This window comes from Phacochoerus africanus, chromosome 8, assembly GCF_016906955.1.
Source record: "Phacochoerus africanus isolate WHEZ1 chromosome 8, ROS_Pafr_v1, whole genome shotgun sequence".
Taxonomy (NCBI): domain Eukaryota; kingdom Metazoa; phylum Chordata; class Mammalia; order Artiodactyla; family Suidae; genus Phacochoerus; species Phacochoerus africanus.
Window position 1 is genome coordinate 100,557,947 of NC_062551.1, and position 18,147 is coordinate 100,576,093.

The 18,147-nt window shown below is 39.7% G+C and overlaps 1 protein-coding gene across 1 annotated transcript in view; it reads left to right on the top strand.

The window, feature by feature from the left end:
• Nucleotides 1-18,147, top strand: part of L3MBTL4 (L3MBTL histone methyl-lysine binding protein 4) — a 243,846-nt gene that overhangs the window by 53,798 nt on the left and 171,901 nt on the right. Inside the window, 2 exon segments of the mRNA XM_053743522.1 lie at nucleotides 8,166-8,251; nucleotides 10,545-10,655. Coding sequence (XP_053599497.1) covers nucleotides 8,166-8,251; nucleotides 10,545-10,655 — 197 coding nt within the window.

Genomic DNA, 18,147 nt, shown 5'->3' on the forward strand with positions numbered 1-18,147 from the left:
TACTTTCTTTTATCAATGTCTTGTAATTTTTCAGTGTATATAGGTCTTTCACCTCCTTTAAATTTATTAAGTTTATTCCTAGGTATTCTCTTTGAAGCAATTGTAAATGGGGTTGTTTTCTTAGTTTCTCTTTTTGATAGTTCATTAATAGTGTATAAACACAATGGATTTTTGTATATTGATTTTGTATGCTACAACTTAACTGTTATTAGTTTGAACAGTTTTTGATGATGTCTTTAGGGTTTTCTATGTAATTTTATAATTTTTCATCTATAAATACTGACAGGTTTGTTTTGTTTTGTTTTTTGCTTTTTAGGACTGTACCCATGGCCAGCACATGGAGGTTCCCAGACTATGGGTCTAATCAGAGCTGTAGCTGCCGACCTATGCCACAGCCATAGCCACGTGGGATCCAAGCCGTGTCTGTGACCTACACCACAGCTCACGGCAACACCGGATCCTTAACCCACTGAGCGAGGCCAGGGATCAAACCTGCAACCTCATGGTTCCTAGTCGGATTCATGAACCACTGAGCCGTGACGGGAACTCCAAGACAGTGTCTTCAATAAGTGGTGATGGGAAACCTAGACAGCCACATACAAAAGAATGACTGGACCATTATCCTGCACCATACACAAAAACTAACTCAAAATGGACTAAAGCATTGAATGTAAGACTTGAAACCTTAAAACTCCTGGAAGAAAACATAGGCAGTAAACTCCTTGTCATTTGTCTTGGTGATGATTTTTCAGATTTGACACCAACAAAGCAAAAGCAGCAAAAGCAAAAACAAACGAGTGAGACTATATCAAACTAAAAATCCCTGCAAAGAAAACCATCAATAAAAATATAAGGAATTCATACAACTCAATAGCAAACAAACAAACAAAAGAATTTAAAAAGTCTTCACAGAAAATCGGTGCCTTTGTTTTGAGTGGTTTGGTCTTGTTCATTTTTTTTTTTTCCTTTTTAATGTCTGTATTTTCTAATATTGTTTTTGGAAGAAAATACTACATGGGTGGTAATTTAGAAGTATTTATCAAATGCTTAAAAATATTTCCATACTCTATAATAATAAACCTATATAACTATTTCTTTAAAAGGATGTCTTCCATTTGTTATTTTAGAACTAGAAAAAGTAGTGGAATCGAACACAAAGCCTCATGGTTCTTAGATTCATTTCTGCTGTGCCACAATAGGAACTCCACTGACAGTTTTACTTATTTCTTTCTAATTTAGATGCCCTTTAGTTATTTTTCTTGCCTAATTGCTTCAAGAGATTCAGTACTATGCTGAGTCAAAGTTGTGAGATTGGGCTTCCTTGATCTTAGAGGAGAGCTTTAAACTTTTCACCTTTGAATGTGATATTCACTGTGGGGTTGTCATATATGGCCCTTATTATGTTGAGGTACTTTCGCTTTATACCTATATTATTGAGAGTTTTTATCATAAATGGATATCGAATTTTGTCAAATTCTTTCAATTAGAATGATCATATGATTTTTATCCTTCATTTTGTTAATGTATTATCACATTGATTGTAGATAATTGAACTATCCTTGCATTCCGGGAATAAATCCCACTCATGGTGTATAACCCTTTTAATGTATTGTTTGCTAATATTTTGTTGAGGTTTTTTGTGTCTGTGTTCATCAGGGATATTGACTGTAATTTTTGTTCTTGTGATGTTCTTATCTGGTTTTGGTATCGGGGTAACACTGGCCTCATAAAATAAACTTGGAAGGGCTTCTTTTTTTTTAATTTTTGGAAGAGTTCAAGAAGGATAGGTATTAATTCTTCTCTGAATGTTTGGTAGATTTCACTAGTGAAGCTATCTGGTCCTGCAATTTTGTTTGTTGGGAGGTTTTAAATTACTGATTCAATCATCTTACTAGTAATTGGTCTGTTCAGATTTTCCATTTCTTCATGATTCAGTCTTGTAGGTTGTACATTTCTTCTAGGTTTTTGGTGTATAATTGTTCATAGTTGTCTCTTCTGAGCTTCGTGTTTCTGTGGAATCAGTTGTAACATCTCCTTTTCCATTTCTTTTATGTTCCTTCTCCCTGAGGAACTTTCTTTAGAGTTTCTTATAACACAAGTTTGTTGGAAATGCATTATCTCAGCTGTTTGTTTGCCTGAAAAGGCTTTTATTTTGCCTTAATATTTTAAAGATGTTTTTGCTGGATATAGAATCCTAGGTTGACATATTTTTAATTTTCATTGTTTAAAAGCTGTCACTCCATTGTCTTCTAGCTGGCATAGTTTTTGTTTAGAAGTATGTTTTAATTCTTATCTTTGTTCCCTAAGTGTCATTTTTATTTTCCCTCTGGCTACCTCAACCTTTCCATCTGTAGTGCTCTGGGGGGAGCTCTTCCCAACCTTCTGCCTTGCTGTGGTCTCTCTAGTGAACACTTGGTGAATCCTATGGCTGTTCCAGGCTGACATGCTGGCCCCTCGTTAGCTTAAGAACTTAATAAAATGTTAGCTGATGTCTTTTTACTCATTTGGATGGATTACTCTTCCTCCAGTGCTTTGTGATATGACAGGTAAAATGTTTGCTATTTCTCGACTGTCCTTGGAGGAGCTTGTCCTTTGGATTTTTACTTACTTTGTTGCCTTGGTGCTTTAGCTGTTTTAGAGCCTCAAGAAAATTTATGATTTTTCAGATAATCCAGCTTTTTGCATTGTTAGGGAGTGAATAACAGTCCTATGTGGTTTTCTTTATTCTCCATTCCATGAATGGAACTCTCTCCTTTCTTTCCTTTTTTTCCCTGCTTTTTAGGGCCACACTTGTGGCATATGGAAGTTCCAAGGCTAGGGGTCCAGTCGGAGCTGCAGCTGCAAGCCTATGCCACAGCTACAGCAATGCTAGATCCAAGCCAAGTCTGCAACCTACACCACAGCTCATGGCAATGCCAGATCCCTAACCCACTGAGCGAGGCCAGGGATTGAACCTGCCTCCTCATGGATACTAGTCGGGTTCTTTTCCTCTGTGCCACAATGGGAACTCCTTTATTTTCTAATAGCGTTCTCATTTCACAGGTCTTCTTTTACTCCTCTAAGAATGTTAATTAGAGGTTCATCTGGTTTTTAAACTTTCTGGATTAAATCTACTGATGTTATTTCAAAATTCCTGTTTCATTATTATTATATTTAGTTGTTTAATATCTGTTTATTGTGGTCTTTTAGTCTATGATGACTCTTAGTTGTCTTTTCATTTTTAAGAATGAGGTCATGAAAGGCAGAGTAAAATTTCTGGGCCCTGCTGGGGCCTGTGAAATTGTGAACATCCCTGTAGGGTGCTCAGGTATTAACCAGAATCTTTTATTTGGGCATCCTCAAATGTCAGGATAGCTACAACTCTTGGGCCAGTTTCTACAGGAAAGGCTCCTCTCTTCTGACTGGTGTGTGTGTGTTTGGGGAGGTGTTGAAGGCTGGAGTGAAGGGCTGCCAGCTCTTTGAGAGTCAGGTACTGGGAGCAGGTGGGGGATGTCCTTGTTCTGTAAGTAGGTTTCATTGTTGCCAAAGACCCTGAATTTTATACCTTCTCAGCCTATCCGGAGACGGAAACTTCCAGCCTTTTTCTTTAATGTGAGAGAGATAGTTGCCTAGTTGTTGGGGCAAACAGTTCTAACAGCTCTAACAGTTTCTATTAGGACTTCCAACTCAGCCCTGTTGTTAGCCCCACACTGTGCCTGCTGCCTGCAATTCCTGAAGCTTTCCAAGGTTCTCTAATGTAAATTAACTTATTCTTTACTGGCATTTCCCTGTAGCAGATTTCTTTTTTAGCTTTCTCAATAAATGAATGTTAAATCAGTTTTCATTCACTTATTTCCTTTTCACACTTCCAGGAATTTTTTTTTGACATTTCTCATCTGCTTTTGGCTTTTTAACTGTTCTTATTGTGCCTTTTGTCCTTGTATTAGTTTTATTATTTTTTTTTTGCATAACAAACACTGTCTTTTTACATTCATTTCTCCTTCCACCCAAGATAGTTACTCCCCACCCCCAAGTAAATAGTAATTGGTGGTAGTCCCTCCATGTTAATTACCATATGGTCCCTCGCATATCAAACCACTCCATAAATTTCAGTGCCTTAACACATTAAAATTTGATTTCTTGCTTCTGTCATAGTACAGCCATGGTTGATGGGGCTAAGTTATGCTCCATTTAATTACTTGGGAACAGGGATTCCTCCGGGTCCTTGAGAATCTTTCACTTAGATCAGAGAATAGTAAGAGAACTGATGGTCTCACATGAGTGGGCTTTAGGGGCCAGGCTCAGAAGTGGCTTGTTACATCCTTTCTACCCACATGCACTGACCAGAACTCAGTTGCATAATTGCATTTAAATGCATAGGAGTATAGGGAATGCAGTTCAGTTCTTTTCTCAAGTGGGAAATGAACAATTAGATACTCTATGCTCTATATATTTTGCTAATGCCCATATAATTGCAAATGCATGCACACATACACATTCAAACACTCAGATATTCATGACCCATGTCATTTTTAAAATTATTGTTTGCAGTATAAAGATGGAAATATATTATGTACATCTTTTTCCATCTTTTTATCTTCCTCAACTGTGTCTCAGAGTAGATCTCTTCCAACTCATTTGTTATGGTTATAATTCTTTATAAAGGCTACATAATATTCCATGGTGTGTTGTATCAAAATTAATTCGATATTTTCTCTTTTGGTAAGCATTCATTTTAAGATGACTTCATTGACACTTTGTTGGCATTTAGAAGGAAACAGAGCTAAATGTATGTACTCATTTCTACATTTTTAAGTTGGAAGTCTAGCCTCCAAACTTGTGAATGAATGCTAAATGCAAGTGTATTTTCAGAAATAAAGCTATGATAATTGATATTTTGGGAGGTAATGAAATATACTTTGTAGGAATAGCAGCAGTTGATTGCTTTAGGATCTCTAGAATAAGTTGTTTGGACATACACTTGTTAGCAAATATTCTAGATGTATGAGGCTCACATAGGAATCTTTTAGCAAATTATGTTCTGGTACTAAATCAGTATTTGAGTTTACTTTATAATTTGTAAAGCTGAAATTACAACAACAAAATTTACAGTATACATAAATCTTTTATTTAATTGCAACATTAACCAAAAAAAGAAAAGAAAAGAAAAAAAAATGACTGCACTTTATTAAAGCCCCAGAGTGCCTGCAGACCTGAAATGGATTCTGCTGGCCTTTGGCAGACACCAAAAGACCTGCTTGCATTAAAGCCCAAGGAGAGGTAATTGATCTGGGGGCGGCGGGGTGGGGGTGGGGGGCGGTTTGTCAGACCTTGCCTCTCAGGTGGCTGAAAGGCCACTGACATCAGCATCAGCTTTGATTTGTTATTCAAAGTGTCAAGGGCTGTGGCACCAACAGGACACACCACCAAGAACCCTAGGTTCCTCCTGTCCCAAACTCGCTTTGCTTGCTTTAAGTAGGAAATGCTGGGATCATCTATGTGAGAAAAGAATCTGAAGAAGAATGGATGTGTGTATATGTATGACTGAATCGCTTTGTTGTACAGCAGAAATTATCACAACCTTGTAAAATAAATATACTTAAATAAAACTTATTTAAAAAAAAACATTAGCCATTAACTTGTCTTAGGCAGACAAAGAATTACTATATTTTAAATGGCATTGTGCTGTTTCCTATAGGTAGATTACCTGAATCTACCTGAATTAGGTAAAGTTGTGTCTGAGGGACTTTCTTAGAAAATTTAGTCTGTTAAAATGTTGGCAGAACCCAGTCAGGGCTTCATTCCTGGCTGGTGCCGGTGCTCTCTCCTGGCCTTGGTGCCCAGCAGCCTACAGAGCATCCCTGGGTCTTGAGCAGCTTTTTGAAGTCTTGATTTCTGTCAATTGCAAGTCAGGAGACCTGGGCTCTGGCTTTGACTTTATTATTAGTTGTCTTGCCTTAGACATATCACTTAAAATACCAGTTCTCTCTTTCCTCATTAGTAACATTAAGAGTTAGATGAGGGTCCTCTTAAGTCCTTCCAGCATGTGTGTTTATGATCAATATTCTGTTCTTAATTGAACCTTCTCGATAAGACTCCTAGCAGATCCCTTTTTATTGCTGGTTATTACACAGGACTGTTAATAATCCATTACTTAAAAATGGCTTGTTCTAGGACACCTGTGACTTTTGGTCCCTGAATTGGCCACTGGTGTAATCATGGTTGTTTTGGCTTCTCTGAGTATCAGGGGACAGGTTACTCAGACCAGAAGGTCAGGATCATAAGGACTTGTGCTATTTGTTCATGATCTGAGTTCTTTAGTCATAAGGATCCAGTGGCAGATTCATGTTTCCATTTAGACTGTTGTTCCTGGGAAAAATAATCAGGGATGCTGTTTTAGCACAAGCTGTAGCCAATCTCAGACTTGACTTGGCCTTTTTTATAGAACAGTGAGGAAGTGTCATATTTGCCTTGTGCAGATGCCAGGAATCAGATGGCCCCTCCACGCTGCAGGGCTGCTTGGAAGCATAACCGGCGATGATCAGGAGCTTCATCTTGTTCTAGTGGTGCCTCTGAGTCCCAGCAGCACTAGCGGAACTCTGTTAGGCTCCATTCAGTGTTTGGCGGCCAGACCATACTTCTGCCACTCTTGGCCACCACACTATTAAGGCAGACTTCTAATTTCATTCCTTTAACAGATATTCCCCAAATAGTTACTGAGCAGCAACGACAGGCTCGGCACTGTTCCAGGCTCAGAGAAAATGACAGTGAAGTGAATTAATTCCTATCATAAGGCAGTCGTGTTCTAAGGAGCAAAAGAAAGAACAAATGTGCAAAATATGAGTCTGTTAGGCCGTGAGTCTATGGAGAAAAATAGGCAGGAGATGTGTGGGGAAGGGCACATGTATTCCTGGGGATTCAGGGAAGGACTTACAGGGAATGTGACACTTGAAGAACAGCTTAAAGGAAGGGAGGGGAGTCTGGAGGTTCATGAGGAGAAGAGAAGAGCTTGATGATTATAATTAGACTTATTTTTTAGAAAGTAAAAGAAAGATAAATATTTTCTAAAAATATACCTAGATGTCTAAAGCTGTATTCAGGGACTGCAGTGGTAAATTCATAGTCTTAAATCCTTATATTCTTTTTGTAAAAAAAAAAGAGAATAAATTAATTATGTTTATTACTCAATTTGGCAAAATAAGTATAAAACAAACCTAAGGGAGGTATGAGGAAAGAAGTAAGAATAAAAGTAGCAAACAAAATAATTAGAAAAGAAAAAAGGAAACAATAGATTTGATGAATGAATCTAAGTACTCATTTCTTGAAAAGAAAAAGGAAACAGCACAATAATGTAGACAGACCTCTAGAAAATGTAATTGGGGTAAAATAACACAAGCATAAAGAGAAACAAGAAACCCAATTAGAAATTTTATAAACATAGAGTGCTTCATACCATGTTATACATATATATACATATGTATATGTCTTTTAATATATATATGTATAGTCTTTTTAGGGCCACACCCACGGCACATGGAGGTTCACAGGCTAGGGGATGAATCAGAGCTACAGCTGCTGGCCTACACCACAGCCACTGCAACATCAGATATGAGCCGCATCTGCAACCTATACCACAGCTCACAGCAACACCGGATCCTTAACCCACTGAGCATGGCCCCAGGATCCAACCTGCATCCTCATGGATGCTAGTCAGATTCATTTCCACTGAGCCACCACAGGAACTCCCATCAATATATATTTTTAAATTGCAATGATAAATAGCAAACTTGGGAATTGTAATTTACAAACATTTAGTTATGAGAATAAAATCCTAATCAATGCAGAATTACTGGAGGAATTGAAAAGATTATCGATTCATGGTTTGAGGTCAGATAGTGATTGTGAGTCTTTTCAGACTTCTGGGGGAGAACTGGGTCTGCCGAGTACTCACACCACCATTTGACCTTGGTCAACCTGCTTAACCTTGTGGAGGGAATGCCTGAACCAGTGAATGAGTGGGGGTAAAACAGCCCTGTCAGAGGTTATCATAGACTTCAGTTCTTAATAGGGGCTATAAAGTGGGGAGCATTTAGTTAGCAGTAGGTATTATGATTGCCAAATCTCTTATAGTATATGGGAATCAAAATATCAGTGAGTAATCTTTTGATACTTACATATTTCTTGAGGTTATCCTGATCCAGAAAAATTTTCCTGGACAGAATATCTGGAAGCTGCTCAACCTAATGCAGTTCCTGCCAGAGTTTTTAAAACAGTTTGCATCCATAAACACCCCCAATTTTTAAACATGGTCAGTGTGGACTTGTGCCTTCAATTAGCTATTTTATTTTATTTATTTATTTATTTATTTATTTATTGTCTTTTGTTTTTTTAGGGCCGCACCCCTGGCACATGGAGGTTCCCGGGTTAGGGGTCAATTCAGAGCTACAGCTGCCAGCCTCCACCACAGCCACAGCAACTCAGTGTTGAAGCCATGTGTGTGACCTACACCACAGCTCACGGCAACGCCAGATCCTTAACCCACTGAGCAAGGACAGGGATCGAACCCGCAAACCCATGGTTCCTAGTCGGATTCTTTAACCAATGAGCCACGACGGGAACTCCCAATTGGCAATTTTAAATTATTCTGGGTTTTTTTTTCTTGTAAATTTAAATGTTATTTTCATAACCAATTTTCCTTACTTTTAGTTAAAAATGGAAAGAAGGTGACTCACTGTTATTTCTCGGCACAAAGATGGAGGATTCTTTCCCTCCTTGAAGTGCTGCTGAAAGTCCCAGCAGCTTCTGATGGCTGAGACCTTCATTTCCGGTTCTCTGAGTCCACGGAGTGGAAGTGGAGCTTCCAGTCTCAGAGTCTGTTTGACTGGAGATGACGCCATAATAAAATAGGTGAATAACCGTTTTACCCATTTTGAAGGAACATTGCTTTTAGCAATTTGCTAGCATACCAATTTGTAGAGTTCAAATTTATAAATTTATTCTAGGATTAAGCCAGGTGTAAGTTACTTTGTGAAGGAAAGTGCATTGATAGCGTAGTAATATCTACGTTCTAACCTGGTGGTTTGCAAGCTCTGTTCCCTTTCAGCTCTGTGTTCTCCATGTCCCTGACACCTCTTCTATCAGAATTTTGTAGAGTGAGCTTCTTCATATGATTTGATTCACTAAAAGTTTCCTTAAGACCAAAAGTGGTTTAAAACAACATGCCGTTTCATTTTCTAAGACATTTGATTATAATAGGTTGGATTTGGAGGAAGAGGTATAATTAGATTAAGAGGCCTAGAAGTTCTGGAGTGCTAGAAAGAGTTTTAGGAGTTGCAAAAATTCTGTAAGCAGAAATACCAGCTGCCTCTAGTCTCATCTTCTCTCTTGCTTTATGTTAAAACTTCATTTTACTTCTCCAAGAAGAAAATTATGGAAAAGATGTAGTTAAAAAGCTACCTCCAGGCTCTGTCACAGGGTTATTATGGGTTCACCTCAAGCTGTATGTCTTTGGCATGTGCAATATGAAACAATTACCTTTGTTATCAGAATGGTAACCTTGGGGGAAGAGAAAGATGTTCAAGGATCAGAGACCAAATTATAGTCAATATCCTTCATGTAGAAGATATAATAATGCACTTTAGAAATAAAATATGCTTCCACAAACGCTGGAGAGGGACAAACCAGGTATTGGAGAAAGAGTTAACTGTTCTTTAAGGCATGTATTATCCAAAGTTTTATTTTCCTACTTCCATTTCTAGACTTGAGAAATTCAACACACTTTCATTTTCAAGGAAGTCAACTGAACACTTTCACGTACCATAGCTTTCAAAATGAAACTGTGTGCTCCCGCTTAAACACGGTCAGAATCGTCTGACAGTGACTTCTGGTAAATTTCCTTACTTTGAATGATTTGGTGAGTCCCAGTGCATTTTCCCCATTCCATCTTTTTAATGTTACCTGAGAGTCTGTCTTCATAAACTCCTGGTTCCCAGCATTTTACAAGTTGGAAGAAACCTTAAATTAATACAGTTTAACATGCCTGTGTAACAGGTGAAATAACAAAAGCATAGGTTATGGCTTTAAATTACATTGTGGTATGATTTTAATACAGTTTAACCTTTATAATCATGGCAGATTTTTATCTGTTTTAAAAATTTAGATATGAATGATCATGTTTATCCTTTCTATTTATTGGTTAGTTTTATGTCCAGGGTCATAGACTCCAAAACTGGGCCAGTGATAATTATCAACAGTTCCTTAATTTATAAGATTAATTTTAGAAAAAACCCTCTGAACCAATAGATAAATTATAATAGACCCTTTTTTTGAACTTTGTGATCATTAAAAAATGTATGATTTAATCAGTCTTTTAGCTATCTTGAAATTTACCAAAATATTTTTTCCTCCTATAGCTTTTTACAAAACTAGATTACAAAAATACATAAAGCTCTGTTCTTAAAACTAAATTCCAGTTGTGTTAAAGATCCGATGTAACATTAGAAGAGGAATAGCAGCATCTGAATTGTTGGATTCCACGTGACATGTTGCTCTTGTGACTGCTACAGCGGTTGCCACGTGGTTTTCTCACGAGAAACTTGCAGTTGTGGATACGCGAAACCAACCGCAGGTTAATTCGTATTGCTTTGATTATAGATGTTGTTGACCAAAGAATAAAGGTACACTTTTAGATTAGTACCTTATTATGGGCATTTTCCTACATCTCCTGTGAGGCTGGCCTTGAGCTCTGATTTCTTGTCACAGAAGGAGAATTGAACTTGGACCTGCCTGACCGCCAGTCACACCTGGCCAGTAGAGAGACGTCCCACTGGCGTGTGTGTGTGGGAAGGGGGTGCTGTGGATCCCATATGACTCAGTTCCAGACTTGTTCTTACACACGTCTGTTTGGACGTGCTGCTTAGACTTCATAAATTTTGTTTTTTTTTTTTTTAAGCTTCTTTTTGTTGGTATTATCATATTTTTCTTGCTGTCATTAAACACCTCAACAAGAACAATCAACATTTTTATTCTCTACTATTCAAACAAAAAGTTAGATTTTGAAGTGAAACTTCAACTCACAGATTTCTGTACTATCCTTGTGACATCTTTTTTTTTTAAATATATGCATCCTCAAAATTAAATTATCCTTAAGTAAAAGCTTTTCATTTTTTTGTTCAGAGAGCTGAAAGCATCTGTGGAATTCAGTAAATCTACTACAACATATAACAGTCCAGGAATTATTTTCTGCCCAGACATGGTTTATTTTCATATGAACAAGAAGATTGAAGTTAACGAATATTTATAGGCATTTTTAAGAAAGGTGTAATTAAGTTCACTATACAGTTTGGTATAATTTAAAAGAAATCTTATTTGCTGTATGCCTAATTTGGAAACAATTTCAAATTCACCTTATAGAGAATATTCAGTATGTATATTTTAGTTAAACATAGAGATGAGTATTTGGTTTGGCTATGGATTATCAAGAGCAGATATTGGCAGGGTTCTTTTTGCTTCTGCCAAACAAAAACAATAATTGTGCTAAACATTTTTCAGGAATAATGAGGCATATGTATTTTCTCCCACATACATTGTTATTAACATTTTATTTTAAATTTAATTTTAAGCATATTGCTTAAATTATTTATGGTTTTTTATTGTTTACTCTTATGGCACTTCCTGTGGGACCGATTTTTGGATATCACCATTACTTTAGAAATTCAGTAATATCTTGTTATTGAAAATGAGCATCAGGTTTCTTTCTATGAAGTCCTGTTTAATTTTCATTATAAAATTATTGAACTTATAGGAAAAGCTCAGTCTTAATAGTGCATCCAATGTTAATTAGAACTTTAATTGACAGATTATTTTCTTGGGATTCGTGAGATGCATACAACAGGATCCAAGCGAATGCATTTGCCAGCTTATTGTGTATCATATTGGATTAGTATTACCTTAAAATAATCATTTTAAAACCTTTAGCTCCTAAAGTAAATTTAGTACATCTCTTTGTCTACCATCTCTGCACTGGACTTTTATTTTTATTTTTATTTTTTGTCTTTTTGCCTTTTCTAGGGCCACTCCAGTGGCATACAGAGGTTCCCAGGCTAGGGGTCTAATTGGAGCTGTAGCCACCGGCCTATGCCAGAGCCACAGCAATGTGGGATCTGAGCCTCGTCTGCGACCGATGCAATAGCTCATGGCATCGCCAGATCCTTAACCCACTGAGCAAGGCCAGGGATCAAATCTGCAACCTCATGGTTCCTAGTCACATTCGTTAACCACTGAGCCACGATGGGAACTCCTGCACTGGACTTTTAAAATCTCTGTGATTTAGCTGATCCTTCCAAAAAAACATATATCTCTTTTCCTTGTTTTTTCTTTTGTGGGAATTGACTTATCCTTTTTTAGAGGGGGAAAAAAAAAAGAGTTGAAAAGTATCGAGTAGTTTCCACAGTATTAGAACCCTAAGTGTTATTACCTCTGTGGTTGTGGGCATAATGGAAATCCTTTTAGGATTTTAGGACTAAATTAAGTTATGAAATGGAGCTTTAGAAAATGGGCAATGAATTATTTCCACACACCCTTCAGCCTGCTAGGAAATGTCAGTCCTGGAATAACATACATGTCTTTGGGCTGTGGAGAACTTGAGTCTCCCACACAGCTTCTGACCTGCTGCAGCATCTCACTCCATGGCCCTTCCACTTGCATCCTTCCCAGGTGGGTGCCCAGGTGGGCAAACGCTGGTCCTGCCCCCTGAGGTAGAGGAGAGAAGGCTCGTCTGGGAGCCGGCAAGGAAACCTGAAAGAAACAAATTGTAGAGAAGATTCAGTGGCATGGCTTAAAATTCCATGCATCAGAGTTCCCAAGGAATACAGGACATTGAAAATGAGGGTCAAGTTTTTCTCTGAATTCCTGTTTCATGAGATCGATGGTAGTAGGTGGGGCTGTCTTTGTCAGCTGGGAAAGAAGTTGATGGTTTCTTGATCTCCTCTTGGCAGTACATTCCTCTGTTCCTCTGTGAACATGTTGACCACATTCATTCTGTCATTTTCTCTTTTAAGGGCAGGCTCTTTCAAAGACTATTTTCATCACTGGCACTCAATAGATCCTTCCTATATGTGTGAAGGAGACAACGGGAGGAGGAGTGAGTGGGTGGAGGAGTCAGTGGGAGGAAGAGTGAGTGGGTGGAGGAGTCAGTGGGAGGAAGAGTGAGTGGGTGGAGGAGTCAGTGGCATCCAGTGTACATCCTGACTCCAGCCCTGGCCCTTCCTTACCTGTGTTAGACACTTGATTGTTACTTAACTTAAAATTTGACTTTCCTCTTCTGGAGAGTGGTGCAGGTGACAGTGCCTGCCTCCCAGGCTGGCTCTGAGCAACTAGATGACCTAGTGTATGTAAAACCCCCAAAACTCTGCCCAGCTCTTTCTAGGGCTTCAGTGGAGGCCTCTGTGGTTATTGGTGGGGAAGATGCCCTGGGGCCTCGATTTTCTGTGCTAACGAAGGGTCGTGGAAGTGATGGCTGTCAGCAGAGGGAGAGGCCTCAAGCCCACCTCCCAGGTGAACAAAGCAGGAACTTAATGGGAATTCCCTGGGGAGGCTGACGGGAACATAGGCGACTGAGCTGTGGGTGGGTTGGGCTGCTGGGAGCAGAGCCAGCCTGTGGAACAGCAAGCACCGTGCTCACAATGATGATGTGAAGATGTCAGACACAAGTGTAGAAATGCACATAAAACACACAACAGCTTTACATGCATTAGTGTATCCTTGCAGCATAAAGGATGATTGTACCCATTTTAAAGATGAGGAAACTGAAACCCAGAGAGGTTAAGTCACTGGTCCAGGGGACAAGCGAGTACATTGGGACCCAGGCTTTAAAGGCTGGCTTTCAAACGAGCTTTCAGCTCTAGAGCTTTAGACTTCCCACTCTTGCTCTTATCTTATGTTCTATGTGTGGTCATAAACAGCCCGCTTCACAGAGGCAGAGCAGGGGTCTCGGTGGGGAGTGGAGTTCACCCCAACCCCCTCTTCTTTGTCCTCTGTGCTGAGCCTGTATTGTCCATCCTATTGAGGCTCGAGTGGCTCTAGCAGCGAGCAGCAGATCTAGCAAGAACTAGCTTCCTCGCTCTCTGCCACTCCTCAAATGTGTCCTTGCCCTTCCACGCTTGATTAATGCTATTGTTGTAAAAGGTTTTTGGAGATATAATTCATGCACCATGATTTTGAATGTATTCCCACAGTTGTGCAACCATCACCGCTAAGTTTACAACATTTTAATCCCCCCAAAAGGAAAGCTGGCACCCATTAGCAATCACTTTGGATCTATACCTTCCCCTTAGCCCCTCATAACCCTGCTCCTTGTTTCTGGATTTTCCTGTTCTGAACATTTCACATAAGTGAAATGATACAGTATGTGCCATTCTGTGTCTGGCTTCTTTCACTTACTGTTGAGGCATGTGGCAGTACTTTATTCCATTTCATTTCTGAGTGGTAGTTCATGGTACAGATGTATCACATTTTTGTTCATTCATCACTTTAGACATTCTTGACATTTGGCTTGTGTCCACTTTTTGGCTATTTGAAACAACGCTACTCTGAGCATGTGGGTGCATTTTTGTGTGGACATATGTTTTCATTTCTCCTAGGTATATATCTAGGTGAAGAGTTGCTGGGTCATAAGGTAATTCTTTGTTTAACTTTGTCCTGCAAGGCGGCTACACCGTTTTTCGTTCTCACCAGCAGCATACAAAGGTTCCAGTTCTCCACATCCTCACCAACATTTATTATTGTCTATTTTATTTACTTTAAAATTTTGGCTATCCCCCTGGGCCTTATGTGTTTCGATCCAAAGAATCTGAGTCATTACAGGTGACCACAGGAGATACCTGGCCATGGGGAGCAGGTGCAGTGATTGCTGCTTAGAGGTTGCTGTAGCGGAAGCAGTAACAGTAGTGGAGGTGGTGGTGTCAGGGTCAGAGGTCACAGACACAGTGATGGTGGAGTAAGGAGCCCCAGAGAGCTAGTGAAGGATATTATATATTGCATCAGTATCGTCACAACAACTCTTGAATTTTTTATTGTGTACATTGGCATATACAGCATTGTGTTAGCTTCAGGTGTACAGTATGACTTTCTCCACTTGTGTATGTTGTGAAAGTGTCACCACAGTAAGTCCTTTCACAACAGCCTTCTAGGCATGTGATAGTTCATTTTTACGGTGGGCGTGGAGAACCTGATTGGGCCAAGGTTTCACAGCTCGTAGCGGAAGCACTGGGTTTACACTCGGATGTTTCCAAGTCCAAGGCCAGTGCTCTCATTGTAGTCCTTACCCTGTGGCTGGGATGAGCCATGGGCAAGAGACACTATGATTGCCAGTGTTGGGAAGGGGGACAGTGGCAGTCTGATTCAGGATATTCTACATCCGCTGGTACGAGTCAAGCCAAGTATTCTGATTTTCATACTGAAAATTTCATTTGGTTGTGTATGGTTTGTTGGTAGGTGAGTTCTGAAGTTTTTCTTCAATGGCAGGGTTTTAAGATGCTCTTTCCCCCTTGTGTTGATTACTGTGGTCATTAATTACCATGGTTCCTCTCACATAAATATTTATGATGGACCCAGTGTGTATCTTCTTCACTTTACAGCCAGCCTGTTGTGTTTAATAATTACTCTTTTGTTTGTACTCTGGTATATCTGAAAGACCATTACTGTTGCCTTATCAGGAATTGCACATTAAATTACAATAGACAGATGGATGCTTTTAGGAAGCTTAGCCCTTGTTTGGGGGGGGAAAAAGGTATTCTGCAAATAAATGTAAAGGGAGGACTTAAAACAGAGTAATATTTGATAAATATTTGCCCTATGGGAACCACAGCTAAGCTGTGAAATGAATTATAAATGACTTCCAAATAGATGTTTTAGGAAGTTCTACTGAATCATTAATAAATTGAGTCTCTTCAGCAAGTCTTTTCATATATAATGCATTAACTGGATGTATTTGTGGCATTTCTAAATGAAATAAGAGCATCATGACCAAGTGAAATTGTCATGGTAAGTGTCTGTGAATATGACTTGAAACTATTTTGAATTTTAGGTGAGATCAATACATTCAATGCCTTTGTTTGAAAAAACCTGCAGGTGCTTTCCCTGCAAAGCACACATCCAAATACAAGCCAGTGAATGTTCACTTAAATTAAGGGTTGCCAGCGCTTTGAGAAAGTTGCTTGACCCCCATGTGTCCTAGTTTAATTATCTGTCAAGGAGAAAGCAGAATCTGGAGTATGTCATCTTACTTGCCAGAGTCTCCAACCCAGATGCATTTTTGAAAATGGCTTTGAAATATGAGGCTAGAACAAGGTACTGACATTAAAAATGACTATCCTTTGAGCTAAACTTCTAATTAATGGTCATTACCATGCCACAGTGACGGATGTCTGTCTTCATTTGGGAAGGAGACTGGGACGGTTTTAAAAACTATTATGATCAATTAATGAAAAGATAATTTTCAGAGTAGGTGAAACTATAAATTAGTGTCAACCATGATTTCCAGGAAAGTTGGAGCCGATAGAATGCTCTGCCCGGTAAAGGTGTGTTTGTACAATTACGGTAACAACCAACAACAATAATGATGCCTGTGATGGCTCGCCGTGATGGTGCCACATGCTGCTGCCTGAGTGCTGTCCCCCTTCCTCCTGTCCCCGTCCACACAGCAACCCCACAGGAGAGGTGGGGAGGAAGCAAGCTCAGGCAGCCCAGCAGCTTGTCCTGGGTCACACAGGGCTCCTTAGCAGTAGAGCAGATGGGAACCAGGCCGCCCAGGGCTACAACCCAAACCCTTAACCTGCAGGCAGCATCTTTATCTGTAAAGGGCCAGAGAGTAACTCAGAACAGGCCCCGGGTCTCTGTGGCAGCTGCTGGCTCTGTGGTTTAGCACAAATGTGGCCTTAAACTGTGTGTCAGTGGGTCAGCAGGCTGGGTCCCTATAAAACTTGATTTGTGGACACTGGAATCAGAATTCCAAATAATCTCACATGTCGTGAAATATTCTTTTTTTTTTTTTTCCAGCCGTTTAAAAAGATAAAAACCATTTTTAACAACTGAGTACATGAAATATGTGGTAGGGCCCTCTTTGGCCCATGGGCTATAATTTGCCAACTCCTGACTTAATAGTCACACTGTACGTATTAGACTGTGAGATGGACTTATTGAGCTGTTGTTACCTTTATAAGCAGTTTTATATCCTTACCTTAAGTTTTCGAATATTTGATTTGTGAGCCCAACCAGCTCGCTATTTAATTTTCAATTTAATTTTAGATGGTCACTAAAAAGACATCTGAGAGATAAGACCTGCCACAGAATCAGTACCTTCCAGACTTAAAAGAAATGCCTGTTTCCTCGTATCAGTTGATTACCAGCCATTCCACTTGGTTTTCAGAGTGTATGTAGTCAACCCCCAAATGACGTCTCTTCTTCCCCAGAGACGGCTTCTCTGCCACGAGCGTTGTTTTCTCCAAGACATGTAGGTAGAGACTTACCTTGAACACTTTTATGAAAGTCAGTGTATCCAGAACAGAAACCTGCCCGACAGCATACTGTGAAGAACACGTGGCAGGGAGCCAGCCACCCCACCCAGAGCCCCTGCCGGCGCCTGCCAGCTGACCTTCCCCCAGCACATCCCACCAGCCTGACCCGCAGGGTCTCATAGATCCTGACATGTGATTATTTGGCTAGAGGCGTAGGCTTAGTCATGAGCTCCATAGAATAGAAATAGAACATTTCACAGTTTCTGTGCAGAATACTGTCTGTGTGGAAACTCTTAAATAAAGGATGATGGAGCACGAGTTGTTCTGAACCCTTATTTTCGGGTTCTGCGTTGCTTTGAGTGTCTGAGGAATGCTGTGAATTTCTCTCCTGCAAAGTACTTGTCCCTGTGCACATAAATGCGGGGGGATATTTGTGTTTCAAGGGTCAGCGGACTTTTGACTAGGTTAGTAAAAGGCCCTCCCTTCTCTGTCCTCTGTCACTTCTTTCAGAGCTTTGGATTCCCTCACTCACCTGCCGTGATACCGAAGGCTGCCCTCCCAGACCTCAGCAGAAGGACTATCTGGGGGCCTGTCTGCCTTCAGAGCAGATGAGAGAGTGTGTGTGTGTGTGTGTGGGGGGGGTTGCCCTGGCTTT